The following is a 22,518-nucleotide window of genomic DNA, read 5'->3' as shown; positions in this document are numbered from 1 at the left end:
AACCTTTGGCTTGGCAACTGAAACCCTCGCCATCTTGGTTAGGGAGAACCCAAACATAAAAGGAGTAACATGTGGGACACAAACTCACAAGTGCGGACTTTACACAGATGACATCCTCTTATTCCTCACCTCACCCATCACGTCACTACCAAATTTACTCCAGACCTTATTTTACAACCCCGACTTCCCCCCAGGCCAGAACACATGGCATTCAACTGGTGGCTGGGCAAGGGACTGTACCGAATCTGGCACTTCTCTCCTGCAGGCCCTCTCTCCCTCAAGCATTACATTAGTAAGCTGGAGCTACCCACAACAGAACACTTCAGATTCCAACAAATCTCACACTTTCTACATACTATATCGTTGTAAAAGCCACTCCCACCTAGATACACGGCATATGAACTATGGTATGGACAGGGCCCGGAGCAGAGGGGAGGAATATCAATCATTTACTCATCACTGATACTCCCAGACTCTAAAGCTACCTTCATGACGAGGTGGGAAGTGGAGCTACAATTCAGCTGGGATCTGGAGGCCTGGCAATCTGCCTGCTTTAAATCCTTTAAGGGTTTCTTGAACACATCACTCTTCAGTATAAAAGTAATTTTGAGGTGGTATTATACCCCTGTCAGATTAGCGTCCATGTATGCCTCTGCAGATCTTCTGTGTTTCAGAGGATGTCAACTTACAGGCACAATGGCCCACATCTGGTGGGAGTGCCCCAGGATACGCCCTTCTGGAGAAAAATCTTTAACATTATATACAAGTTGGTCGGTCACCAGGAGCCTAGATCTCCGACAATAGCCCTTCTCAACAAGCAGATTCCGAAAACCCCTGCACATACTAGGAAGCTAATCCACTTCATACTAGTGGGCGCTAAACTTACAATAGCTAAAGCTTGAAAACAACCAAACATCTCCATTAAAGCCGCCCAGAGGAAGATCTCATGGATTATGTCCCAAGAAAAATTATCTAGTATACTGTCAGACACCCACACTAAATTTGAAGCCACTTAGGAACCGTGGGCTCAGTACATGGGTATCTCCCTCCTCCCTGTCAGTAGGCTAGACTGAGACTATAAAATCTCAATCTTAAAATTATTAACGATAGACGACACCAAGCAGCACCTCCTTCTCTCTCCTTTATCCCTTACTATAACAACTCTTTAACAACTATGCATAGACGGGACACTGTCCCGACAGACTCAGTCTTCCTACCATTGTATTACAGCTAGGTTTAGCTATATCTCGAAGACTAACTACTCATATTGGCTATTGAATTCTATACACTGTCAACCTGCTGTTAAACATGTTTGTATATGTTTGATTACAAAATAAAAAAAAAATCTACTCTAATACTACACTCAGTTGGCGCCCCCCCCTCCCCTTTTTCATGTCTTTTCAGAGCTGGACACAGTCTTAGGATGGCTGCCACACTAATGACTCTCTAAGGAATTTTTAATGTGACTCTTTTTTCATGGACTCATTCGACTGAGTTTTCTTCCTAATTATATCATATTCCCCAGAGACTATTATTATAACTGGACACAAAGCTCTATGCGCCAGATCTTTACGTTAGTGCGTTTTTTTTCCTTCTACTAAAGGAAAATAGACTGGCCTTAGTAAAAAAAAAAGGGGAGGAAGCCCTGCTGACTTCCATCATCCAATAATGTGCAAGCAAAAAAGGGTATTTTTTTGTAAAGTGAAGCTTTACCTCATTTACTAAGCTCTGGAGCAACTGCACTTGCAAAGTGCACAGTATGTTTGTCTTTAGTAAATCAACTGCTTTATCAGACACAATGAAAAAAGAACAGACATACCCGGTCGCAGTCGCCCAACAGTGTCTGCTAGGCTTCCCTTCTTCACTTTGGTGATATAAGCACAGAGAAGACCAGTCTCTGACATTTTTCCTCCCACAACCTGCAATAATAAGAGACACAATATAAAATGCTGGTTAAATAATGTCCATTTAAGTTGCTTATACTTAAATGACTATAAAAACTGATTAAAGCATTGCAGTATAAGCTACTATACATTTTAGGCATACATATACTTTAAATACATCTTCCTTTATTCCCCTATGACAAAATAACAGAACTGTGCAGTCTATTGAAACCTGACTGGCTCCTAGAGCCTTGGTGATGCTCTGGGGAGATTTACTAAAACTGGTGCACACAGCATCTGGTGCAGCCCTGCATAGTAACCAATCAGTTTCCATGTTTTAGGCCCCTTTCACATTCCGATCAGGTCTGCCTGTCAGTTTTTCAGGCAGACCTGATTGATTCACCTCTATGGAGCGGTGGATGTTAGCGGTGACATGTCCGCTGACACCCGCTGCTATCCGATCCAATCCTGCCTGTGAAATCCAGATAGATGGAGACCCTATTTTCCATCCATCTGGCCGATAAAATGAAAATGGACAGGCGGTCCGTTTTCATCCGATTCCCCATAGAGGAGAGCAGGACTCGGACAGGTCCGTCCCTGCACAGTGAGCGGAGACGGGCCTGTCATCCGCCTGCTCAGCGGGGATCAGCAGATTGATCCCCGCTGAGCAAAGTGGAATCCACCGCCTGTGGAAAAGGGCCCTTATTGTCAAAGCCTAACTGAACAAGCTAAAGTTAGAAGCTGATTGGTTACTATGCACAGCTGCACCAGATTCTGTGCGCACCAGTTTTAGTAAATCTCCCCCTCTGAGTTTTTTACATACTGTATATTTGCAAATGTTTGCAACAAATCCCTTGGTTATTTATATGAAATGTTAGATAGGGCTAATTTGTTTTTTTTTTTTTCAGGTTGGCTGGTAAGTGCGCTGGGAAATTTTCTGTTGTTTTTTAATGTGCAAAGCCCATTCATGTGCACATTACTGCAAAGGCTAGTTATAGATTGGGAGGCTTGCACAGCAAGTCTGCTGAATTTGGCGTGGAGACACATTGGATGCATTCAGTTGCCATTGTGCATTTGCTGGACATCCAATGTGTTCCTGTGTCTTTAAGGATGGGGCTCCCTAGGCAAACCTGCCCTTTAGGCCCCTTTCACATGGGCGATCCAATCAGGTCCGCCTGTCAGTTTTTCAGGTAGACCTGATCGGAAGGTCCATGCATTCCTATGGAGGTATAAACAGATTTGTGTCCATTTACACCCACCTAAATCTGGGTCCATTCCATTCCAAAAAAAAAAGGGGAAGGGAATCTGTCCTCTTCCATTTAGGCAGATTAGATTGGAGGGTAGCTGGGTGTAAAAGGACTGTGGAGTCTCCTGGCCGGCCATAGAGCAGAGTGGGCTTTGTCCATGTCCACGCTGCAGAAACTGAGCAGACAAAAGTGTGTCATCCACCCGCTCTACTCCAATCAGCAGGAGATCTGTGATCTGATCCCCTGCTGATTGGAATGGAGCCTTCCCTGCCGGGAGAACACGAGCTGGTTGTACCCAAGTCAATCAATGGATCGAATTGGGTGCAATCAGCCTGCACATAGATGGATCAAATCTCTGGCCGATCCATCACTGTTTTTTTTTTGCAGGCTGGCTGGTAAGTTTGCTGGGAAATTTTCTGTTGTTTGTAATACCACAACGCATAAACCCTAATTTTATTTTAGTATGTGCTTTGCAAGGTGTTAGGGGGAAACAAACATTTTTGACAACTGTAATATTAAATAACCTTTTAAGTTTTAAATGAATAAATTACTGATCTTTGTTGTTTTTTTCTCCTTCACATTTGCATTGAGTTGATAGGACAGCTATATGCAGAGGATGAATACCCCCAAGGTATAGGAGGTATCCGCTATAGCAGGTTTCTGCACACATTGTGGGATTTAGCGATATAACCAATGCAGAGTATTTCAGAAGGGAAAATGTATTTAGAACAAGAGGTCGTGATGTGAAGCTGCAGAGTGGGCGGCTGCTGGATACTTGAGGATGTTCCACTTTTACAGCAGGAAAGCTGGATTTATGAGATACCCTATCCGCACACATGATATAGTAGCCTATGAAATAAAAGAACTAAAAAAAAATCCTGGGGAGATGCAGGAAGCTGTTATGAATCAAAGATCAAATAGCAGAAGGTCTGCAGTTTTGCAAGAAAGGAGAAAATTGGCAGAATACATGTGCCAAGCGCTGCTTTTAGGTCTTCAAATGCTGTGCTTCTAGGTGTTAAATTATTTCTGAGACGACTGACATATTCATTTGTATGGCTCGGGGAGGCGGACGCGTCTGTCTTAGAACGTGTACTTTGGGCTAAAGAAAGTCAGTGTGAAGAGAATACCCCGGAAGTCGTATTTGCTGTGCCAGCCAAGATCTGGAGGTGCTACACACTGAGAATGCAAAATGCCGAGCCTGACAGACACAACGCTTGTTCATGTCTAAGGAATACTGCTTTTATTACTGTCAGAGCGATTAACCCTCTCGTGTCTGTCAGGGAGACATCAGTTGTATAGGAAGAGAGGCTACAATCCTATTAACTGCACACAGACCTCAAGGGGACAAGGCATCTTTGCTATAACCATCTCAGAACCATCTTAACGTATATCTGCTAATAGACAACCATGGAGGCTGCCATTGGTCATCTTCTTTTATAAAAGCTAGTTGTCTAGCTGTGTCTGTCTTCCATATTTCTGTGTCACAAACATGGAATAATCATGTACACTTCAGTCTAACTGCACCGCTCCAGGCTCCTTTCCCCTCACCAGCCCCCAAAGCCAATCTGGAAGCTCTTCCTATATAACTCACTTAAGGCAACCATGCAAACAAAGCCACACCATATATTCTGGCTTTGAAGAAAACTTAATTGTTTGGAGTGACACACAATCTTAGAATCTTTATGCTCAAATGGAATTGGTTACTTTTCTCATTTGGAGCGTTCCCCACATGACCAAAGATGGACCTGACCATATTCCCCAACCACCACTGGGGAAGCATGTGAGCTTTTAATCAGTTGCGTTTAATCAGTGGCATCACCCGTAACACTTGCCTACTAAAGCCAACAAGACCATGCCACACCTGTGTGCCAAAAGTTGCACTGCAGTGCGTCCCTCCCGGTGTTTAAGACCCCTTTCACATTGAGGAGCTTTGCAGGCGCTATAGCGTTAAAAATAGCGCCTGCAAAGCGCCCTGAAACAGCGGCTCCATTCACTCCAGTGTGAAAGTCCGAGGGCTTTCACATTGGAGCAGTGTGCTGGCAGGCGTCAGAAAAAGTCCTGCCAGCAGTTTCATTGGAGCGCATTAGGAGCGGTGAACTCACCGCTCCAAAAGCGCCCCTGCCCATTGAAAACAACGGGGCAGCGCTGCTATACCGCCGGCAAAGCGCCGCTGCAGCAGTGTTTTGCGGGCAGATTTAACCCATTATCAGCAGGGGTTAAAACGGCTCCGCTAGTGGCCGAATAGCGCCGCTAAAACGACAGTAAAGCAGCGCCAAACATAGCGCCGCTTTACCGCTGACGCCCGGAGCGCTCAGTGTGAAAGGGGTCTTAGAGAAGAAAAGGTGCAGCATTCCCGCTGCCTGCAGCCTGTCAAAGTCTATGGCAGGCTGCAGCTGGACAGGGCTAAACACTGTATTGAGTGGTACCCAAATGTAGGGCCCAATGCATTCAGCGACAAATTCCCTGGAGCTGAAGAATGGAAAGGCTTTGAATGCTGGTACCACTCAGTATATAGTTCAGCCCTGTCCAGTCACAGCTTGCCATAGATTTGGAAAGGCTATCTGTATCTAGGCTGGATGCTGCACCACACTAAAATGCCAAGAGGGAAGCACTGCAGCTGGATGGTCCCATGAGTAAAGGGCCTTAGACATAATTAACCCTTTAAGGAGTATCGCACCAAAAAAATTTAATTTCTGTTGCAGAGGATGCCTAAATTTTAATTTGTATCTTAGACAGACTACTGGGAAAATCAGAGAGCCAATCACACAAGCAGGAAATAATATTTTTTGGAGGTGTTCTGTTTGGCGATTTTTTTTTTAGTGGAGATACGCTTTAAGACTCAAACTCAGACAGCATATCCAGATTGATTGGTTCTTATTAGACGTTTCCATAGATGAGTTAGTACACTTACTAACCCATGAGACTTTCCTCCAAGTATCAAATTCTGGCATACATTTATTGATATCACCCCTCCTCCCCCCCTTCAGTGTATGCTGCAAGTGTAGTTTGCCATTTCCCAGGGAATTAATGAGATTCATTTGGTTCATGATGTAAAATGGCTTTTTTTATGTGGAAAAGTAACAGCTTCACCTTAATGTATACTACAATCTCTAGCAATTCTAAGAGGTTCATCCTTTTACTGTTTCAAGTATTAGATTTCTTTTCTCCTGACCTTGTTCTGTCTTAATTAAGTCATATTTCAATTAAATGTTGTTTTTTCCCAATTAAACATTCCAGCAAATTGTAGAAAGCCGATTAGTATAGCTCGGAATGAATTGTGCTCTGATAATCCATAGTTTCAGTATTTTATTGAACACTAAGCTGTACCTGAAAAGCAGCCAATCTGTGTTACCAGGAGAAAAAAAGGCTGGAGATTTGTTTATGGCCTATATGTCATGTTCACCAAATACCGTAAATGCTATGATGGTGCAAATTGGTGTTATCCATGAATCATAAAGACAAAACCAATGTTTTACATCTATCTATACATGCAAATAGGTGGTTCGAATCAACCAAAGAGGGAGATCAGATGAGAATTATTAAAGCCAGGCCTGACAAATGTGAGTTTTCCCATGCAAGTAAATAAAAGAAAAGGAAAAAAAAAGAAATGTGTGCTTTTAACCCTTTTGCTGCCAGGTCCATATAGCGTACAGACCTACAGCACTGCTTCCAGCTGGCCAGGTCCATATGCCATACGGATCTGGCATTCCTCCTTCTGATACAAGCTCATGGCCACTTTAGTGACCATAGCAGAACTGTTCAGCAGACTTTGCTGAACAAACCAATAGCTATGTGTAGCAAATGACTAACCGCTGATCAGAGCTAGTCACCTAAAATGCGATTCCCCATCCCCCTCGTGTTTACCAGTGTTTTTCCTTTCCTGAACGAACATAGAAGTGATCAGTACTGATTGCTCCTGTGTTCATTCACTACTGAAGAAACATAGTAATCAGTAAAAAGGGTTAAAGAGGAACTTCAGTATTAAAAAATTAAATATCTGGCCAGCACCTATTGCAATACTTACCTCCATTTAATTGCTGTCTCCTGAAGACTCACCTCTCCTGACATCTAGCACTGGTTTTCTTTCAGGTTTAATGACAGTGAAGTTGAATGTGTCACAACATTGTCCTGGGCTCACAGTAGAATACTGTAGAACTGCCAATTACCACCGCAGGAAGAATAAAACCCAAGACATCATATGACTGGCCAGAAGACTACTGCATTTTAGATATGTACAGTGAGGGAAAAAAGTATTTGATCCCCTGCTGATTTTGTACGTTTGCCCACTGACAAAGAAATGATCAGTCTATAATTTTAATGGTAGGTTTATTTTAACAGTGAGAGACAGAATAACAACAAAAATATCCAGAAAAATACATTTCAAAAAAGTTATAAATTGATTTGCATTTTAATAAGTGAAATAAGTATTTGATCCCCTATCAGCAAGATTTCTGGCTCCCAGGTTACTTCTATACAGGTAACAAGCTGAGATTAGGAGCACTGCCTTAAATGGAGTGCTCCTAATCTGAGCTTGTTACCTGTATACAAGACACCAGTCCACAGTATCAATCAGATTCCAATTTCTCCACCATGGCCAAGACCAAAGTGCTGTCAAAGGATGTCAGGGACAAGACTGTAGGCCTACACAAGGCTGGAATGTGCAACAAGACCATCACCAAGCAGCTTTATGAGAAGGTGACAACAGTTGGTGCGATTTTTTCGTAAAAAAAAGAAACACAAAATACCTTATTTATCGGCTTATAACACGCGCCGGCGTATAACACGCACCCCAAGTTTAGGAGGGAATTTTAAGGAAAAAAAAACTTTTAGGAGGGAAGTTGAAGGGAAAAAAACTTACATTTAAATGCCCATCATTGCAGCCTTCTCAGTGCAGCCATGTCAGTGCAGCCTTGTCAGTGCAGCCATGTCAGTGCAGCCTTGTCAGTGCAGCCTTGTCAGTGCAGCTTTCCCCAGTGCAGCCTTCAACAGTGCAGCCTTGTCAGTGCAGCCTTGTCATGCAGCCTTCCCCAGTGCAGCCTTGTCATGCAGCCTTCCCCAGTGCAGCCTTGTCAGTGCAGCCTTCCCCAGTGCAGCCTTGTCAGTGCAGCCTTCCCCAGTGCAGCCTTGCCCCAGTGCAGCCTTCGATCCTGTGATCCCCTGCCATCCTGAGCTTCAAAATCGCCGACCGCGATTTGAAAATGGCGCCGCCGGCACCGAAATACACAGAGCCGGTCCTCGGCTCTTCTCGGCGGCTCTCGTTCACTTTCGGCTCCACTCGTAGTCCCGCCCAGGATGGGCGTGACTGTGAGCGGAGCTATCCGAACCTAGCCGAGTACACTCGACTAGGTTCGGGCGGCGCTCGAGTGAAGCCGAAAGTGGCCGAGAAGAGCCGAGGACCGGCTCTGTGTATTTCGGCGCCGGCGGCGCCATTTTCAAATCGCGGTCGGCGATTTTGAAGATCTGACAGCTCGGGATCGCAGGGGATCGGCGTATAACACGCACCCGCGATTTTCCCCTGATTTTAAGGGGAAAAAAGTGCGTGTTATACACTGATAAATACGGTAACTATCAATCTCCCTCAGTTTGGGACTCCATGCAAGATTTCATCTTGTGGAGTTTCAATGATCATGAGAACGGTGAGGAATCAGTCCAGAACTACACGGGAGAATCTTGTCAATGATCTCAAGGCAGCTGGGACCATAGTCGCCAAATAAACAATTGGTCACATACTACGCGGTGAAGGACTGAAATCCTGCAGCGCACGCAAGGTCCCCTGCTCAAGAAACCACGTATGCAGGCCCGTCTGAAGCTTGCTAATGAACATCTGAATGATTCAGAGGAGAACTGGGTGAAAGTGTTGTGGTAAGATGAAATCAAAATCAAGCTCCTTGGCATCAACTCAACTGTTTGGAGGAGGAGGAATGCTGCCTATGACCCCAATAACACCATCCCCACGTCAAACAGGGAGGTGGAAACATTATGATTTGTGGTTGTTTTTCTGCTAAGGGGACAGGACAACTTCACTGCATCAAAGGGACGATGGACGGAGCCATGTACTGTCAAATCTTGGGTGAAAAGCCAGGGCATTGAAAATGGGTCGTGGATGGGTATTCCAGCATGACAGTGACCCAAAACACACAGCCAAGGCAACAAAGGAGTGGCTCAAGAAGAAGCACATTAAGGTCCCGGACTGGCCTAGCCAGTCTTCAGACTTTAATCCCATAGAAAGTATGTGGAGGAAGCTGAAGGTTCAAGTTATCAAATGTCAGCCTCGAAACCTTAATGACTTGGAGAGGATCTGCAAAGAGGAGTGGGACAAAATGTGTGTGCAAACCTGGTGGCCAACTACAAGAAATGTCTGACCTCTGTGATTGCCAATAAGGGTTTTGCCACTAACTACTAAATCATGTTTTGTGAAGGGGTCAAATACTTATTTCACTAAAATGCAAATCAATGTATAACTTTTTTGAAATACATTTTTCTGGATATTTTTGTTGTTATACTGTCTCTCAATGTTAAAATAAACCTACCATTAAAACTATAGACTGATCATTGGTCGGTGGGAAAATGTACAAAATCAGCAGAGGATCAAATAATTTTTTCCCTCACTGTATAATGGGTATTTAAAATAGATGGGGGGAGAGGAGACAGGATCTTAGGTACACAACCAGATACGGATTGAGCAAGTGCTGGGACCCCTTACACTGTCACAAAGACCTGGACATGGCTCATCATCTGCCCACTGTAGAACAACATTTTTGATAAAGTTTTTGAGCATTGCCAGTTATTAAACTGCCAGCAGGGACTGAAAGCAAGCACTTACAGTTGTCTAAGCAGATCATAGCTGCTTAGGTATTGTGGAAGCTCTAAAATATGGAGCAAACCTTGCTTTACAACCCCTCCTTTCTGGTTCTATTGACACACTTTGCATCTGTGCAGTTTTAAAATTCTGGTTTGCCACATTTATTGCAAATTTCAGCATCCTGCGTCTTTCAAAGAAATCAAAAGTACCACATCTAAAATGCAGACAACACAGATTCTAATCATGACCCCAAGATCCTCCTCTATCCACATAATTCAGCACTTACCTTTAGACCAAGCATAGCTCCAGAATCTCGAGGCACACTGCCATCTTTTAACCGCTTATTTAATAAGATGCGGCCAATTAATCGGTCGCCATCTTTGGACGCTTGCCACGTAACAGGGTGCTGATTTGTGTAGGGAGAAACACGAGAAAAATATGTTAGAGCATGTTTTCAACAGTACAGCAGTAACAGGAGATTTGTAGCCTTCAAGAACACCTGTAGTACAGAAAAAACCAAAAAGGTGCAAAGGAGGCAGTTCGGAAAAATAGGTATTGTCTTTCTTTTTTTAAAACTATAATGTCTTTAGGGTAGCTTGGAAGGCTTATTTTAAACCTCAACCCACCTTCCCAAGTTCCACTGCTAATAAGCAAAGCAAAGCCACTGATGGCAAGGTCTTGACGTTTTTATATATAGCTGCTGTTAAGAGGTTATGTTGTGGCAAAGTTTGTCCCTGTTGTTATATTCTAATAAAGTGAACAGCAGTTGAGCCTGTTACTCAAAACTCTACTACAACCCCTGGAGTCTATTCTGCAATGATAAAAAAGTTGAGCCTGTTACTCAAAACTCTACTACAACCCCTGGAGCCTATTCTGCAATGATAAAAAAGGCACCCAACTCCAGTGTCTACATTTTCTACCAGCCACTTTTACTTGTTTAATATACTGTAAAGGGACAATACCTTTGGTAAAAAAAACAAGTCAAATACAGGTAAAGACTTTGTGAAGGATCCTTAACCTCACCTTGGTTCCAGAGAGCATAGGGGAGCCAGGAAAACTGCAATGCCTCTCATTAACTGCTGACACGTTCAGCATCTAGGAGGTGGACATCAACTTCTGGAGGGTAGGGGATACTATGGTACTCTGCTATAACACTAAAAGATTCCATAGCCCTCCTCACATTGCTTATCTAGAAAAGCGAAACCAGAAGTGACTCCAAACACCTACTTTGTGTACAAGATAAGCGCTATGGAGGTTCTCCGCAGGGTCCTGTGCTCCCAAAATTGCCTACAATGGATGAGTGATATAAGGAACCCTTCAATGGGCCTTAATAGATATTTATCTTTTTTCTTTTTCTGAAGGGTTACAGAGCTCATTTACATACAGGTGTACTTGTAGGCTGGTGGGGAACTAGACATACAATATGTTCCATAAAAGCTTATAGAAAGCCTAATTCTTTTCTACAGGAGCATTAGAAATAGGCTATATTAATGAAGCTTTACACAAGGATAAGGATCTTTATTTTCAGCAAAATCAATTGGAGTCTGAAACAAAATTCAGAAAATAAATGTTGTTAAAAAAAAAGCCATGATCCTTAGCCTGGTGTGTTAGCTTTGTGAATTGAGCCTAATTCCAGCAATAATGAGAGTCAGTTAATTAAAGAATATAAAAGTGAGTAATATACGGCAAGGGTATTTTTCTCATTCACTTGTAAAAACTGATTTACAACAGACAAGCTATTTTATCGTGCAGTGTTATTAAAAAAATGGCCTCTCTATTTTAATCCATGACCAAATAGTCTAATATGTGGCCAAATTGTTTATAGCTGCCAAATAAAATTTAGATGCAACAGTTGTCAGCATTCTAGATCCTCCACCCTCCTGTAGCTCATGTTTGATATCAGTTTTAGATGTTTCTGAGTTCCACCTGATATTCTTTGCAGTTGCATTTGACCTGCAACTGACCTTCTTCTGACTTACAGTTTACTTCATTGTGACCTGCACTTGACCTCCTTCAGACCTACAGTTGACCTTCTGTTGACCTACTTCAGATCTACTGCTCGTTGACCTACTTCTGATCTACAGTTGACCTTCTGTTGGCCTACTTCAGACCTACTGCTCGTTGACCTACTTCTGATCTACAGTTGACCTTCTGTTGACCTACTTCAGACCTACTGCTCGTTGACCTACTTCTGATCTACAGTTGACCTTCTGTTGGCCTACTTCAGACCTACTGCTCGTTGACCTACTTCTGATCTACAGTTGACCTTCTGTTGGCCTACTTCAGACCTACTGCTCGTTGACCTACTTCTGATCTACAGTTGACCTTCTGTTGGCCTACTTCAGACCTACTGCTCGTTGACCTACTTCTGATCTACAGTTGACCTTCTGTTGGCCTACTTCAGACCTACTGCTCGTTGACCTACTTCTGATCTACAGTTGACCTTCTTCTGGCCTGCAGTTGACCTTCTTTAACCACTTGCCGACCAGCTCACGTACATTTACATCGGCAAAGTGGTTTGTTCTCACGAAACGACGTACCCGTACGTTGGCTCCTTTAAGAGCCATGGCAGGGGGACCCGATGCGTGTGGCCGGTGGGCATGATCGTGGGCACGAGAGCCAGAACGGGGATTTGTGTATGCAAACACACAAATCCTCATTCTGACAGGAGAGAAGAGACAGATCTGCTGTTCGTAGTAATTACGAACAGCGATATGTCTCCTCCCCCACTCAGTCCCACCCCCCCACAGTTAGAAAAAACTCACAAGAGAACACATTTAACCCCTTGATCTCCCCCTAGTGTTAACAGCTTCCCTGCCAGTGACATTTACACAGTAATCAGTGCATTTTTTAAAGCTCTGATCACTGTATAAATGTCAATGGTCCCAAAAAAAGCATCAAAAGTGTCCGATCTGTCCGCCGCAGTGTCGCAGTCCCGCTAAAAATCACAGATCACTGCCACCAATATTAGTAAAAAAAAAAAAATGGCATAAATCTATCCCCCATTTTGTAGACGCTATAACTTTTGCGCGAGCCAATCAATATACGCTTAATGCAATTTTTTTACCAAAAATATGTAGAAGAATACATACTGGCCTAAACTGATGAAGAAATTTGTTTTTTAAAAACATTTTTGGGGATATTTATTATAGCAAAAAGTAAAAAATATAGGTTTTTTTTTTTTCAAAAATGTTGCTCTTTTTTTGTTTATAGCGCAAAAAATAAAAACCGCACAGGTGATCAAATACCACCAAATACCAGTAAATTAACCTCAATGTGCATATGTGATTTAAAGATTTTACTGTAGTAAAACTTTTTAATTAATCAAATTACCTAAAGATAACCCTAGTTTCTACCTTGGAAAGGTATGCTGCAACTTTAAAGAGTCATCTGCATAGATTGCTAACATCTAATGGGATACAGGGGCTTCCAAATGTCATCTAATTTTCAGATTAAGGGCTTTTTTTAACAAAACGACACGTTTTGTTAAAGCTCTCTGAATGCCAGTCAAAGCTCCTGTCATTAAATAAAATGGTTAGCTTACAGTCCTGTTTACACCTGCTTTTGCTTGGTTCTTCGATGAGGTCTCAGTGGGGCTTTGGTGGAGCTTCGGTGGGGCTTCAAGTGAGCTTTGCCATAGACTTCTATGGAGGCTTTGAAGACGCTTTGAAGCACCACTAAAGCTACAGGGGGTATAATTTTTGAAGCAAAGCAAAAGCAGGTGTAAACAGGACTGTAATGCCCTGTACACACAATAGGATTTTCCGATGGAAAATGTGTGATAGGACCTTGTTGTCGGAAATCCCGACCGTGTGTAGGCTCCATCACACATTTTCCATAGGAATTTCCGACACACAAAGTTTGAGAGCAGGCTATAAAATTTTCCGACAACAAAATCCATAGTCGGAAATTCCGATCGTGTGTACACAAATCGGACGCACAAAGTGCCACGAAAGCTATTGCCCCGTTTATAGTCCCGACGTACGTGTTTTACGTCACCGTCTCCAGAATGATTGGATTTTCCGACAACTTTGTGTGACCGTGTGTATGCTAGACAAGTTTGAGCCAACATCCGTCGGAAAAAATCCATGGATTTTGTTGTCGGAATGTCCGATCAATGTCCTACCATGTGTACAGGGCACAAGGTAACCATTTTATTTAGTGACAGGAGCTTTGACTGCCATTCAGAGAGCTTTAACAAAGCCTGTCCGAAGCCTTGTTGAAGCCGAAGCAAGTGTAAATGAGCCCTAAGCATTGAGAACCTCATGCTTCATAAATAGCTTTTGCAAAATTTTGCAGATGGGGGTATTTTTTTTTTAATGAAGAACTCCAGGTTTTACACATCCTGCACTTGAGGAACTGAATTAACACTTACCTCTGTTTCCACAATCCAGAGATTTTCAGATTTAACATTTGGCAGTAATCACATTTCTGCTCACAATGCACAGTGAACTGCCCTGCAGACAGCTAGATATAGTTGTGAGTGTTATATGATTGTGTGAGAGTTTATTTGGCAATCGGATCAATGCATTTCCGTGAGCAGTCAACACAAGCCTGCCGGATGACAAACTTTACACCTCAAGAGCTCTTCATAAGGAGGGCATCTCACCCCACCCTATGTAAAGATCTGCACAACCTGGAGTTCTTCCCTACCCTATCACCTAGAAGAGCATTCTGCTTCAGTGTTGTCATTAGCTTTTTGAGACTTCTGTGTCACAGACCATCTACCATGACCCATTCCTCACAAGTACAAAATGCTTGTGAAGAATTGACTGAAATGTAAGGTGATTTTAATCAAAAAGTTGGAGAGAAGTCCAAGAGGAAAGTATTTGCTGTGTTATGAAGTAGGTCGGGTTGGAAGGTATAGTACGGATATGCTTCCACCATGTGTAAACTAAAAACAGGTGAAAGAAAGTTAATGTGGTCCTATACATGAGGTTTAATTAGAAAAATTATTATTTTTCCTGGAGAAAATGCTGCTGCATGCTCCCTTTAAAGTGATACTAAACAGAGAAGTGTTAATTGCCATAACTCATATATATCAGGGGTCTTCAAACTACGGCCCTCCAGTTATTCAGGAACTACAATTCCCAGCATGCCTAGTTATGTCTGTGAATGTCAGAGTTTTACAATGCCTCATGGGATGTGTAGTTCCACAACAGCTGAAGGGGCGGAATTCGAGGCTCCTTGATATATATCATGCGACTGTATTTCTAAGTACCTTATTCCTTCAGCTCTGTTGTGTGGTCACATTAACTTTCCCTGTTCTTTGGCATCCGCAGGGAAAGATCCTTGGGGGGGGGGTAAGCTTTTTTTGGGAGTTTCATTGTGAATGTATTCAATCAGCATACTATATCCCACCCCCCATAGTGTTTTGTAATAGGAGTACATGGAGGAGGAGGGAGGGGAGTGTCATTTACCACTATGTATACACCCACATGTGTGACTCTACAGTCACATGGGCTGCCCTGATGAGAAAAAGGAAGAAATTAAGAGCTTTGAACTGAGCGTGCTCAGTAGAGGACACCAGCTGGTCTGCACATTCTCAGCCTGCAATAGGGGCACAGAGAAGATGAGAGGGACAGCTGAAGGCAGAATTAACCAGGTTTTTTTTAACTCTACTCAAAACAAATGCTTTAGTGGCTTTGTGAGTATGAACATTAAGTTATATAGCATGTAACGATCATATTTCATATTCTGGGTTAAATGACGCTTTAATGCTGGAAAACGTCTATATGATCCTGGTTGTGTGATGTTTGCTAAAGAAGACATGTAGCCAATATGAACTTTGATCCTCCTCTGCAGTAGAAAAATTCACATGGTTGAGCAGTACTGAAGGGAACCAGGAACCAGCATTTTCTCCAGGAAAGATTTTATTCCTTCTATTTATCTATCCCAGCAAGACTGTTAACCACTTCCCTAACCACCCATAGACATATGAGGTCCACAGATGGGATCTCCCATCCTGGGCAGGCGTCATATGACATCCTCGGCCTCCCAGCGGAATTGGGGGTGTGCGCGCGCCGCTGCGTCACCAAGGAGCCGATGTGCGTGCCTGGCGTTTGCTCGTTACAGAGCAGGACCGTGGTTCTGTGTGTGTAAACACACAGATCCACATCCTGTCAGGGGAGAGGAGACTGATCGTCTGTTCCCTGTATATAGGGACACCGATCGGTCTCATCCGCAAGTCATTCCACTCCCCCCACAGTTAGAATCACTCCCTAGGTAACACATTTAACCCCTTGATCACCCCTAGTGTTAATTCTATCCTGCCAGTGACATTTATACAGTAATCAGTGCATTTTTATAGCACTGATCGCTGTGTAAATGTGAATGGTCCCAAAATAGTGTCAAAAGTGTTGGATATGTCCGCTGCAATGTCAAAGTCACGATAAAAATCGCAGATCACCGCCATTACTAGTAAAAAAAAAAATAACAATAAAAATGCCATAAATCTATCCCCTATTTTCTAGGCGCTATAACTTTTGTGCAAACCAATCAATATACGGTTATTGCGATTTTTTACTAAAAATATGTAGAGGAATACATGTCGGCCTAAAGTGAGAAAAAAAATTGTTTTTTCTTTTTAAAAATGGGATATTTATTATAGCAAAAAGTAAAAAAATATTGTATTTTTTTCAAACTTGTCACTCTTCATTTGTTTATAGCGCAAAAAATAAAAATCGCAGAGGTGATCAAATACCACCAAAAGAAAGCTCTATTTGTGGGGAAAAAAATTCATATGGGTACAGTGTTACATGACTGCGCAATTGTCATTCAAAATGTTACAGCGCTGAAAACTGAAAATTGGCCTGGGCAGGAAGGGGGTGAAAATGCCCAGTATTGAAGTGGTTAACAAAGCTTCATGGTAATATGTTTTCTTTATTTTTATTTATAAACTTTAACATTTAAAGACCACCATATAGTGGGGAAGAGACACAACTTCTGCCAAACTTTTTTTTTCTGTCTGTAATTCCTCAAGGGAGATTTTTCCCTTACTTCCAAACCCCGTGGTGACCATAGAAGAAGGCAGGGGTAGTCACAAGGACAAGAAGTCACAGACAGCAATAAAAAACATTGTTAGGGGTTCTAACCCCTCCTCACTCCACCAAACGTTACTTTGTTTTGGTCTGAGCCGCTATTGGAGAGATGTACCTTCACTTCCTGTTAAGAAATCCCGCCCCCCCAATAAAACCCTGAAGTCCTAAATCTACCCAGCTCTGTTCACAATTATAAAAATTGTTGCAAATGTAATGAAAAATTGTCAGTGATGTTAAGTGGTATTCTTTCATGTACTGCTGTGCTGTTTTTTACATCCCTGAAAATATGGTTTACCCCATACAGTGCCGAAGGCATACTGAAAATCCTAACAGGACAATTTGTATATGTTACACTACAACAGGGGGTTCTCCAACTGTGTATCAAGATTTAGACAAATCACAGTCTTTTCTTATTTAATTGACTCTCAAAAGATGATTTGTAGAACCTGACAAAAGCATATGCAAATGCGTAGCTCTGATTACACACAATATATCAGTGCTATTTATCTCATTTAAAATAATAGGATCCGCAGAATGGGGAAAGAGGGGAGAAAAAAGTTTGTTAACGGATGGGATTGTGGCCAAAGTGTTTTTTACATAATTAAGAGTGGGGCTGTCCACATGGTGGGCATGATCTGGGTGGGATCACACCGAAAGTGGGTGTAATCTGGGCAGGACTGCCTGTAGTTTGGTCATATAACGTGATGGGGTGGGTCATGGATGGTGGTGACAGTGTCCTGGGGATCAAGATATTGATGAGTATACATTCTCACCCAGTGAAGGTGCACATACATTCGCTCTGTGTGAATGGTGCATGAAAAGCAAGTGTTATTAGGCTATTTCCTGTTTTGGACAAATGTTTTTAAGTGATTAAAAATGGAAAAAACGTGCATTTAGCCACTAGATGGCGGTACGCATAATTCCATATGATAATTTGCACCATCTAAAGACCAAATGTGGTATTTGCTATTTTAATTCGGTGACAAACATTTGTCTAGCACAGAAAACAGTCAAATAACATTAGTTTGTTTGCATCATTTGCAACGAACAAATGTACATGCACTTTCACTGGGAGAATTGCTATGCAAATTTTTTTCCATAAACACACCCCTATGCGTCATATCCATGTAATATGTTATTAGGCGTTAAGACACCTTGTGATAAAGCAGCCCACTCATTTAAATTGGCTGGCACTGCAATGGAAGTGACCATTATATGAATGCAGCTCACCACAAAGCGCAGCGCACTAAAGATCACTGCCAAATCTAAGGCTGTACTTCTAGGCACAGCTTCTCCACACTCCAGTGCTAATACCCGGCCACCACTTCCTAACTCCTATGTATACCTATTGGCAAGGTTGCCCATAAAGTGATGGGCCTGTAGAGGTGGGGTTTCACAGCAAGCTTGTGTTTTGCTTGGAGTTTTGCTTGTCAGTACGGCTCAGAATGTTACCATGGTAGGTAGATTTGGCAAGCTGTTGCATATATATGTGAGCCTCAAGGTGCCTGCACTTCAGACTGTTTGTTCTCCCTTTCCCTTATTGATAGAATAACCTAAAGAATAAGTTCACCTGGAAACAAAATATAATAAATGCACATTTTGCAAGTAAAATATGAATTTATTATAATAGTTCTAAAAAGCCTGCAAAGCATTGCACTCGTGATCAGTAAATCACAGGTGCAATGTCAGGCTCCTGCAGATTCTCGGAATAGCCATCTGCCCGGCAGTTACTTGACAGCAGGAAGATGAATAAGCTACGAGAGCACTCACCAGCACCTTCGTTGTTTATCGAGAAGTACAAGCTGCCAGCCCCGATGGGTTACAGTACTTGTAGTTTATGAATTCACAGTTTCCTGCCCCCACAGCCATGCTATTTTCAACTTGTGACAGCGGGTGCAGGTAGAACATGCCCTGCCTGCTGTCACAGGTAGGATGGATCGGGGGGAGAGGAGACATACGCTGGAACATTTTACATATTCCAGAACTGAAGTTGCCCAAATCGGGTCTTTGCACTCTGATCTCCCCTCTTCCTGTACACTCTCTCTATGTACAGTGCCTTGAAAAAGTATTCATACCCCTTGACATTTTCCAAATCTTGTCATGTTACAACCAAAAACGTAAATGTATTTTATTGGGATTTTATGTGATAGACCAACACAAAGTGGCACATCATTGTGAAGTAGAAGGAAAATGATAAATGGTTTTCAACATTTTTTACAAATAAATACCTGAAAAGTGTGGCGTGTATTTGTATTCAGCCCCCTTTTGTCAATACTTTGTAGAACCGCCTTGCACTGCAATTACAGCTGCAAGTCCTTTTGAGGGTGTCTCTACCAGCTTTGCAAATCTAGAGAGTGACATTTTTGTCTATCCTTATTTGCAAAAAAGCTCAAGCTCTGTCACATTGGATGGAGAGCGTCTGTGAACAGCAATTTTCAAGTCTTGCCACAGATTCTCAATTGGATTCATGTCTGGACTTTGACTGGGCCATTCTAACACATGAATATGCTTTGATCTAAACCATTCCATTGTAGCTCTGTATGTTTAGGGCTGTTGTCCTGCTGAAAGGTGAACCTCCGCCCCAGTCTCAAGTCTTTTGCAGATTTGAACAGGTTTTCTTCTAATATTGCCCTGTATTTGGCTCCATCCATCTTCCCATCAACTCTGACCAGCTTTCCTGTCCCTGCTGAAGAAAAGCATTGTCACAACATGATGCTGCCACCACCATGTTTTACAGTGGGGATGTGTGTTCAGGGTGATGTGCAGTGTTAGGTTTCCGCCACACACAGCACTTTGCTTTTAGGCCAAAAAGTTCAATTTTGGTCTTATCTGACCAGTGCACCTTCTTTCAGATTGTTTGCTGTGTCCCCCACATGGCTTCTCGCAAACAGGACTTATTATGTCTTTCTTTCAACAATGGCTTTCTTCTTGCCACTCTTCCATAAAGGCCAGATTTGTGGAGTGCACGACTAATAGTTGTCCTGTGGACAGAATCTCCCACCTGAGCTGTGGATCTCTGCAGCACCTCCAGAGTTACCATGGGCCTCTTCTCTGATGAATGCTCTCCTTGCCCCGGCCTGTCAGTTCAGGTGGACGGCCATGTCTTGGTAGGTTTGCAGTTGTGCCATACTCTTTCCATTTTCGGATGATGGATTGAACAGTGATCCGTGAGTATTTGGATTATTTTTTTATAACCTAACCATGCTTTAAACTTCTCCACAACTTTATCCCTGATCTCTCTGGTGTGTTCCTTGGCCTTCATGATGTTTGTTCACTAAGGTTCTCTAACCTCTGAGGGCTTCACAGAACAGCTGTATTTATATCGAGATTAAATTATACACAGGTGGACTCTATTTACTAATTAGGTGACTTCTGAAGGCAGTTGGTTCCACTAGATTTTAGTTAGGGGTATCAGAGTAAAGGAGGCTGAATACAAATACACGCCACACTTTTCAGATATTTGTTTGTAAAAAAATTTGGAAAACCATTTATCATTTTCCTTCCACCTCACAATTATGTACCACTTTGTGTTGGTCTATCACATAAAATCCCAATAAAATACATTTATGTTTTTGGTTGTTACATGACAAAATGTGGTACATTTCAAGGGGTATGGATAATTTTTCAAGGCACTGTATATGTTAGAGATAAAAATCCTGAAAGGGTACCAACTCACTGCTTGGTGGATTGAGGAGTAGAATAAGCTGAGCTGCTGAAAGTGAGAGTGCTTCTGCTGTATATTTTAAGAATGAATTGCTCCAGTGCCTGTACAGCCGTCTGCAAAAGTTTTGAGAATGACACAAATATTCATTTTCACAAAGTCTGCTGCTTCAGTGTTTTTAGACCTTTTTGTCAGATGTTACTATGGTATACTAAAGTATAATTACAAGCATTTCATAAGCGGCAAAGACTTTTATTGACACCTACATTAAGCTTACGCAAAGCGTCAATATTTGCAGTGTTGACCCTTTTTTTTCAAGACCTCTGACGCCCTGGCATACTTCTGGGCCATATCCTGATTGATGGCAGCCCATTCTTGCATAATCCATGCTTGGAGTTTGTTAAAATTTGTGGGTTTTATTTTGTTCCTACCTCTTGAGGATTGACCACAAGTTCTCAATGGGATTAAGGTCTAGGGAGTTTCCTGGCCATACACCCAAAATTTTGATGTTTTGTTCCCCAAGCCATTTAGTTATCACTTTTGCCTTATGGCAAGGTGCTCCGTCATGCTGGAAAAGGCATTGTTCATCATCAAACTGTTCTTGGTTGGGAGAAGTTGCTCTAGGAGGATGTTTTTGTACCATTCTTTATTCATGGCTGTGTTCTTAGGCAAAATTGTGAGTGAGCCCACTCCCTTGGCTGAGAAACAACCGCACACATGAATGGTCCCAGGATGCTTTACTGTTGGCATGACACAGGACTGATGGTAGCGCTCACCTTTTCTTCTCCAGACAAGGTTTTTTTCCAGATGCCCCAAACAAACGGAAAGGGGATTCATTACCCCCCAGTCCTCAGCAGTACAATCCCTGTACCTTTTGCAGAATGTCAGTCAGTCGCTGATGTTTCTCCTGGAGAGAAGTGGCTTCTTTGTTAACCTTCTTGACACCAGAGCATCCTCCAAAAGTCTTTGCCTCGCTGTGCTTGCAGATACACTCACACCTGCCTGTTGCCATTCCTGAGCAAGCTCTGCACTGGTGGTGCCCCGATCCTACAGCTGAATCAACTGTAGGAGACAGTCCTGGCACTTGCTGGACTTTCTTGGTCACCCTGAAGCCTTCTTCACAAATGCAGTGGAAATTTTTAATTGCAATTCATCTGATCACTCTTCATAACATTCTGGAGTATATGCAAATTGTCATCATAAAAACTGAGGCAGCGAACTTTGTGAAAATTAATATTTGTGTCATTCTCAAAACTTTTGGCCACAGCTGTAGCTACAGAAGTCAGCAAGGACTTTTTAATATGTACGTTAAAAATATGTGAATAATAGAATGTCCACAGCCTGGCCTGGGTTGTACTTTAAACAAGCCAAAAACTTACAAAACCTTCAGATTTGTATTTCTGTCTGTGACCCCCATTGTGGAGATGTTCCTTTATTTCTTGTCCCCATCCAAGAAATGGGGGATTAGGTGCAATGGGGACAGGAATGCATGGACGGCAGTAAAAACCACTGTCAGAAGGTCTAGCATTTCCCCATTCTACTAAAAATGTGATTTGTCTCTGTCCCCATTGGACAGATATTCTACTAAAATGTGTTTTTGTCCTTGTCCCCATTGGAGAGATTAGCCATCGCTTGCTTTCCTGGCAGGAAATGTCTCCCTGTCAGGGACACAGACAGTAATAACATAACTAAAGCTCTAACCTTACCCTATCGCATCCCAAACTAAGTAAAATGTTCTGGCCCTGTGTAGACTTTCTATGGTAGATTTACAAAACCAGTCTAAAATGTTCCTTTTAATCTAAACCACTCTAACCCTAAAAGGTTGCTTTCTTTTTTCTCTCTCCCTTCATATATTTTTTTTCCTAGAACCCTTTTTCTGGTAATT

General features: G+C 42.4%; 1 protein-coding gene across 49 annotated transcripts in view; it reads right to left on the bottom strand.

The window, feature by feature from the left end:
- The window catches only part of RIMS2 (regulating synaptic membrane exocytosis 2), a 911,223-nt gene that overhangs the window by 384,819 nt on the left and 503,886 nt on the right, over nt 1-22,518 (bottom strand). For all 49 annotated transcript variants that reach the window (XM_073632100.1, XM_073632110.1, XM_073632087.1 and 46 more), the window contains 2 exons: nt 10,219-10,338; nt 1,820-1,919 (listed from right to left, as the gene is read on the bottom strand). In XM_073632100.1, coding sequence (XP_073488201.1) covers nt 1,820-1,919; nt 10,219-10,338 — 220 coding nt within the window. The remainder of the gene's footprint in view (nt 1-1,819; nt 1,920-10,218; nt 10,339-22,518) is intronic.

Source organism: Aquarana catesbeiana, linkage group LG05, assembly GCF_042186555.1.
Source record: "Aquarana catesbeiana isolate 2022-GZ linkage group LG05, ASM4218655v1, whole genome shotgun sequence".
NCBI classification, from domain to species: Eukaryota; Metazoa; Chordata; class Amphibia; order Anura; family Ranidae; genus Aquarana; species Aquarana catesbeiana.
Note: the sequence above shows the minus strand (reverse complement) of the source record. Positions and strands in the feature narration are given on the sequence as shown.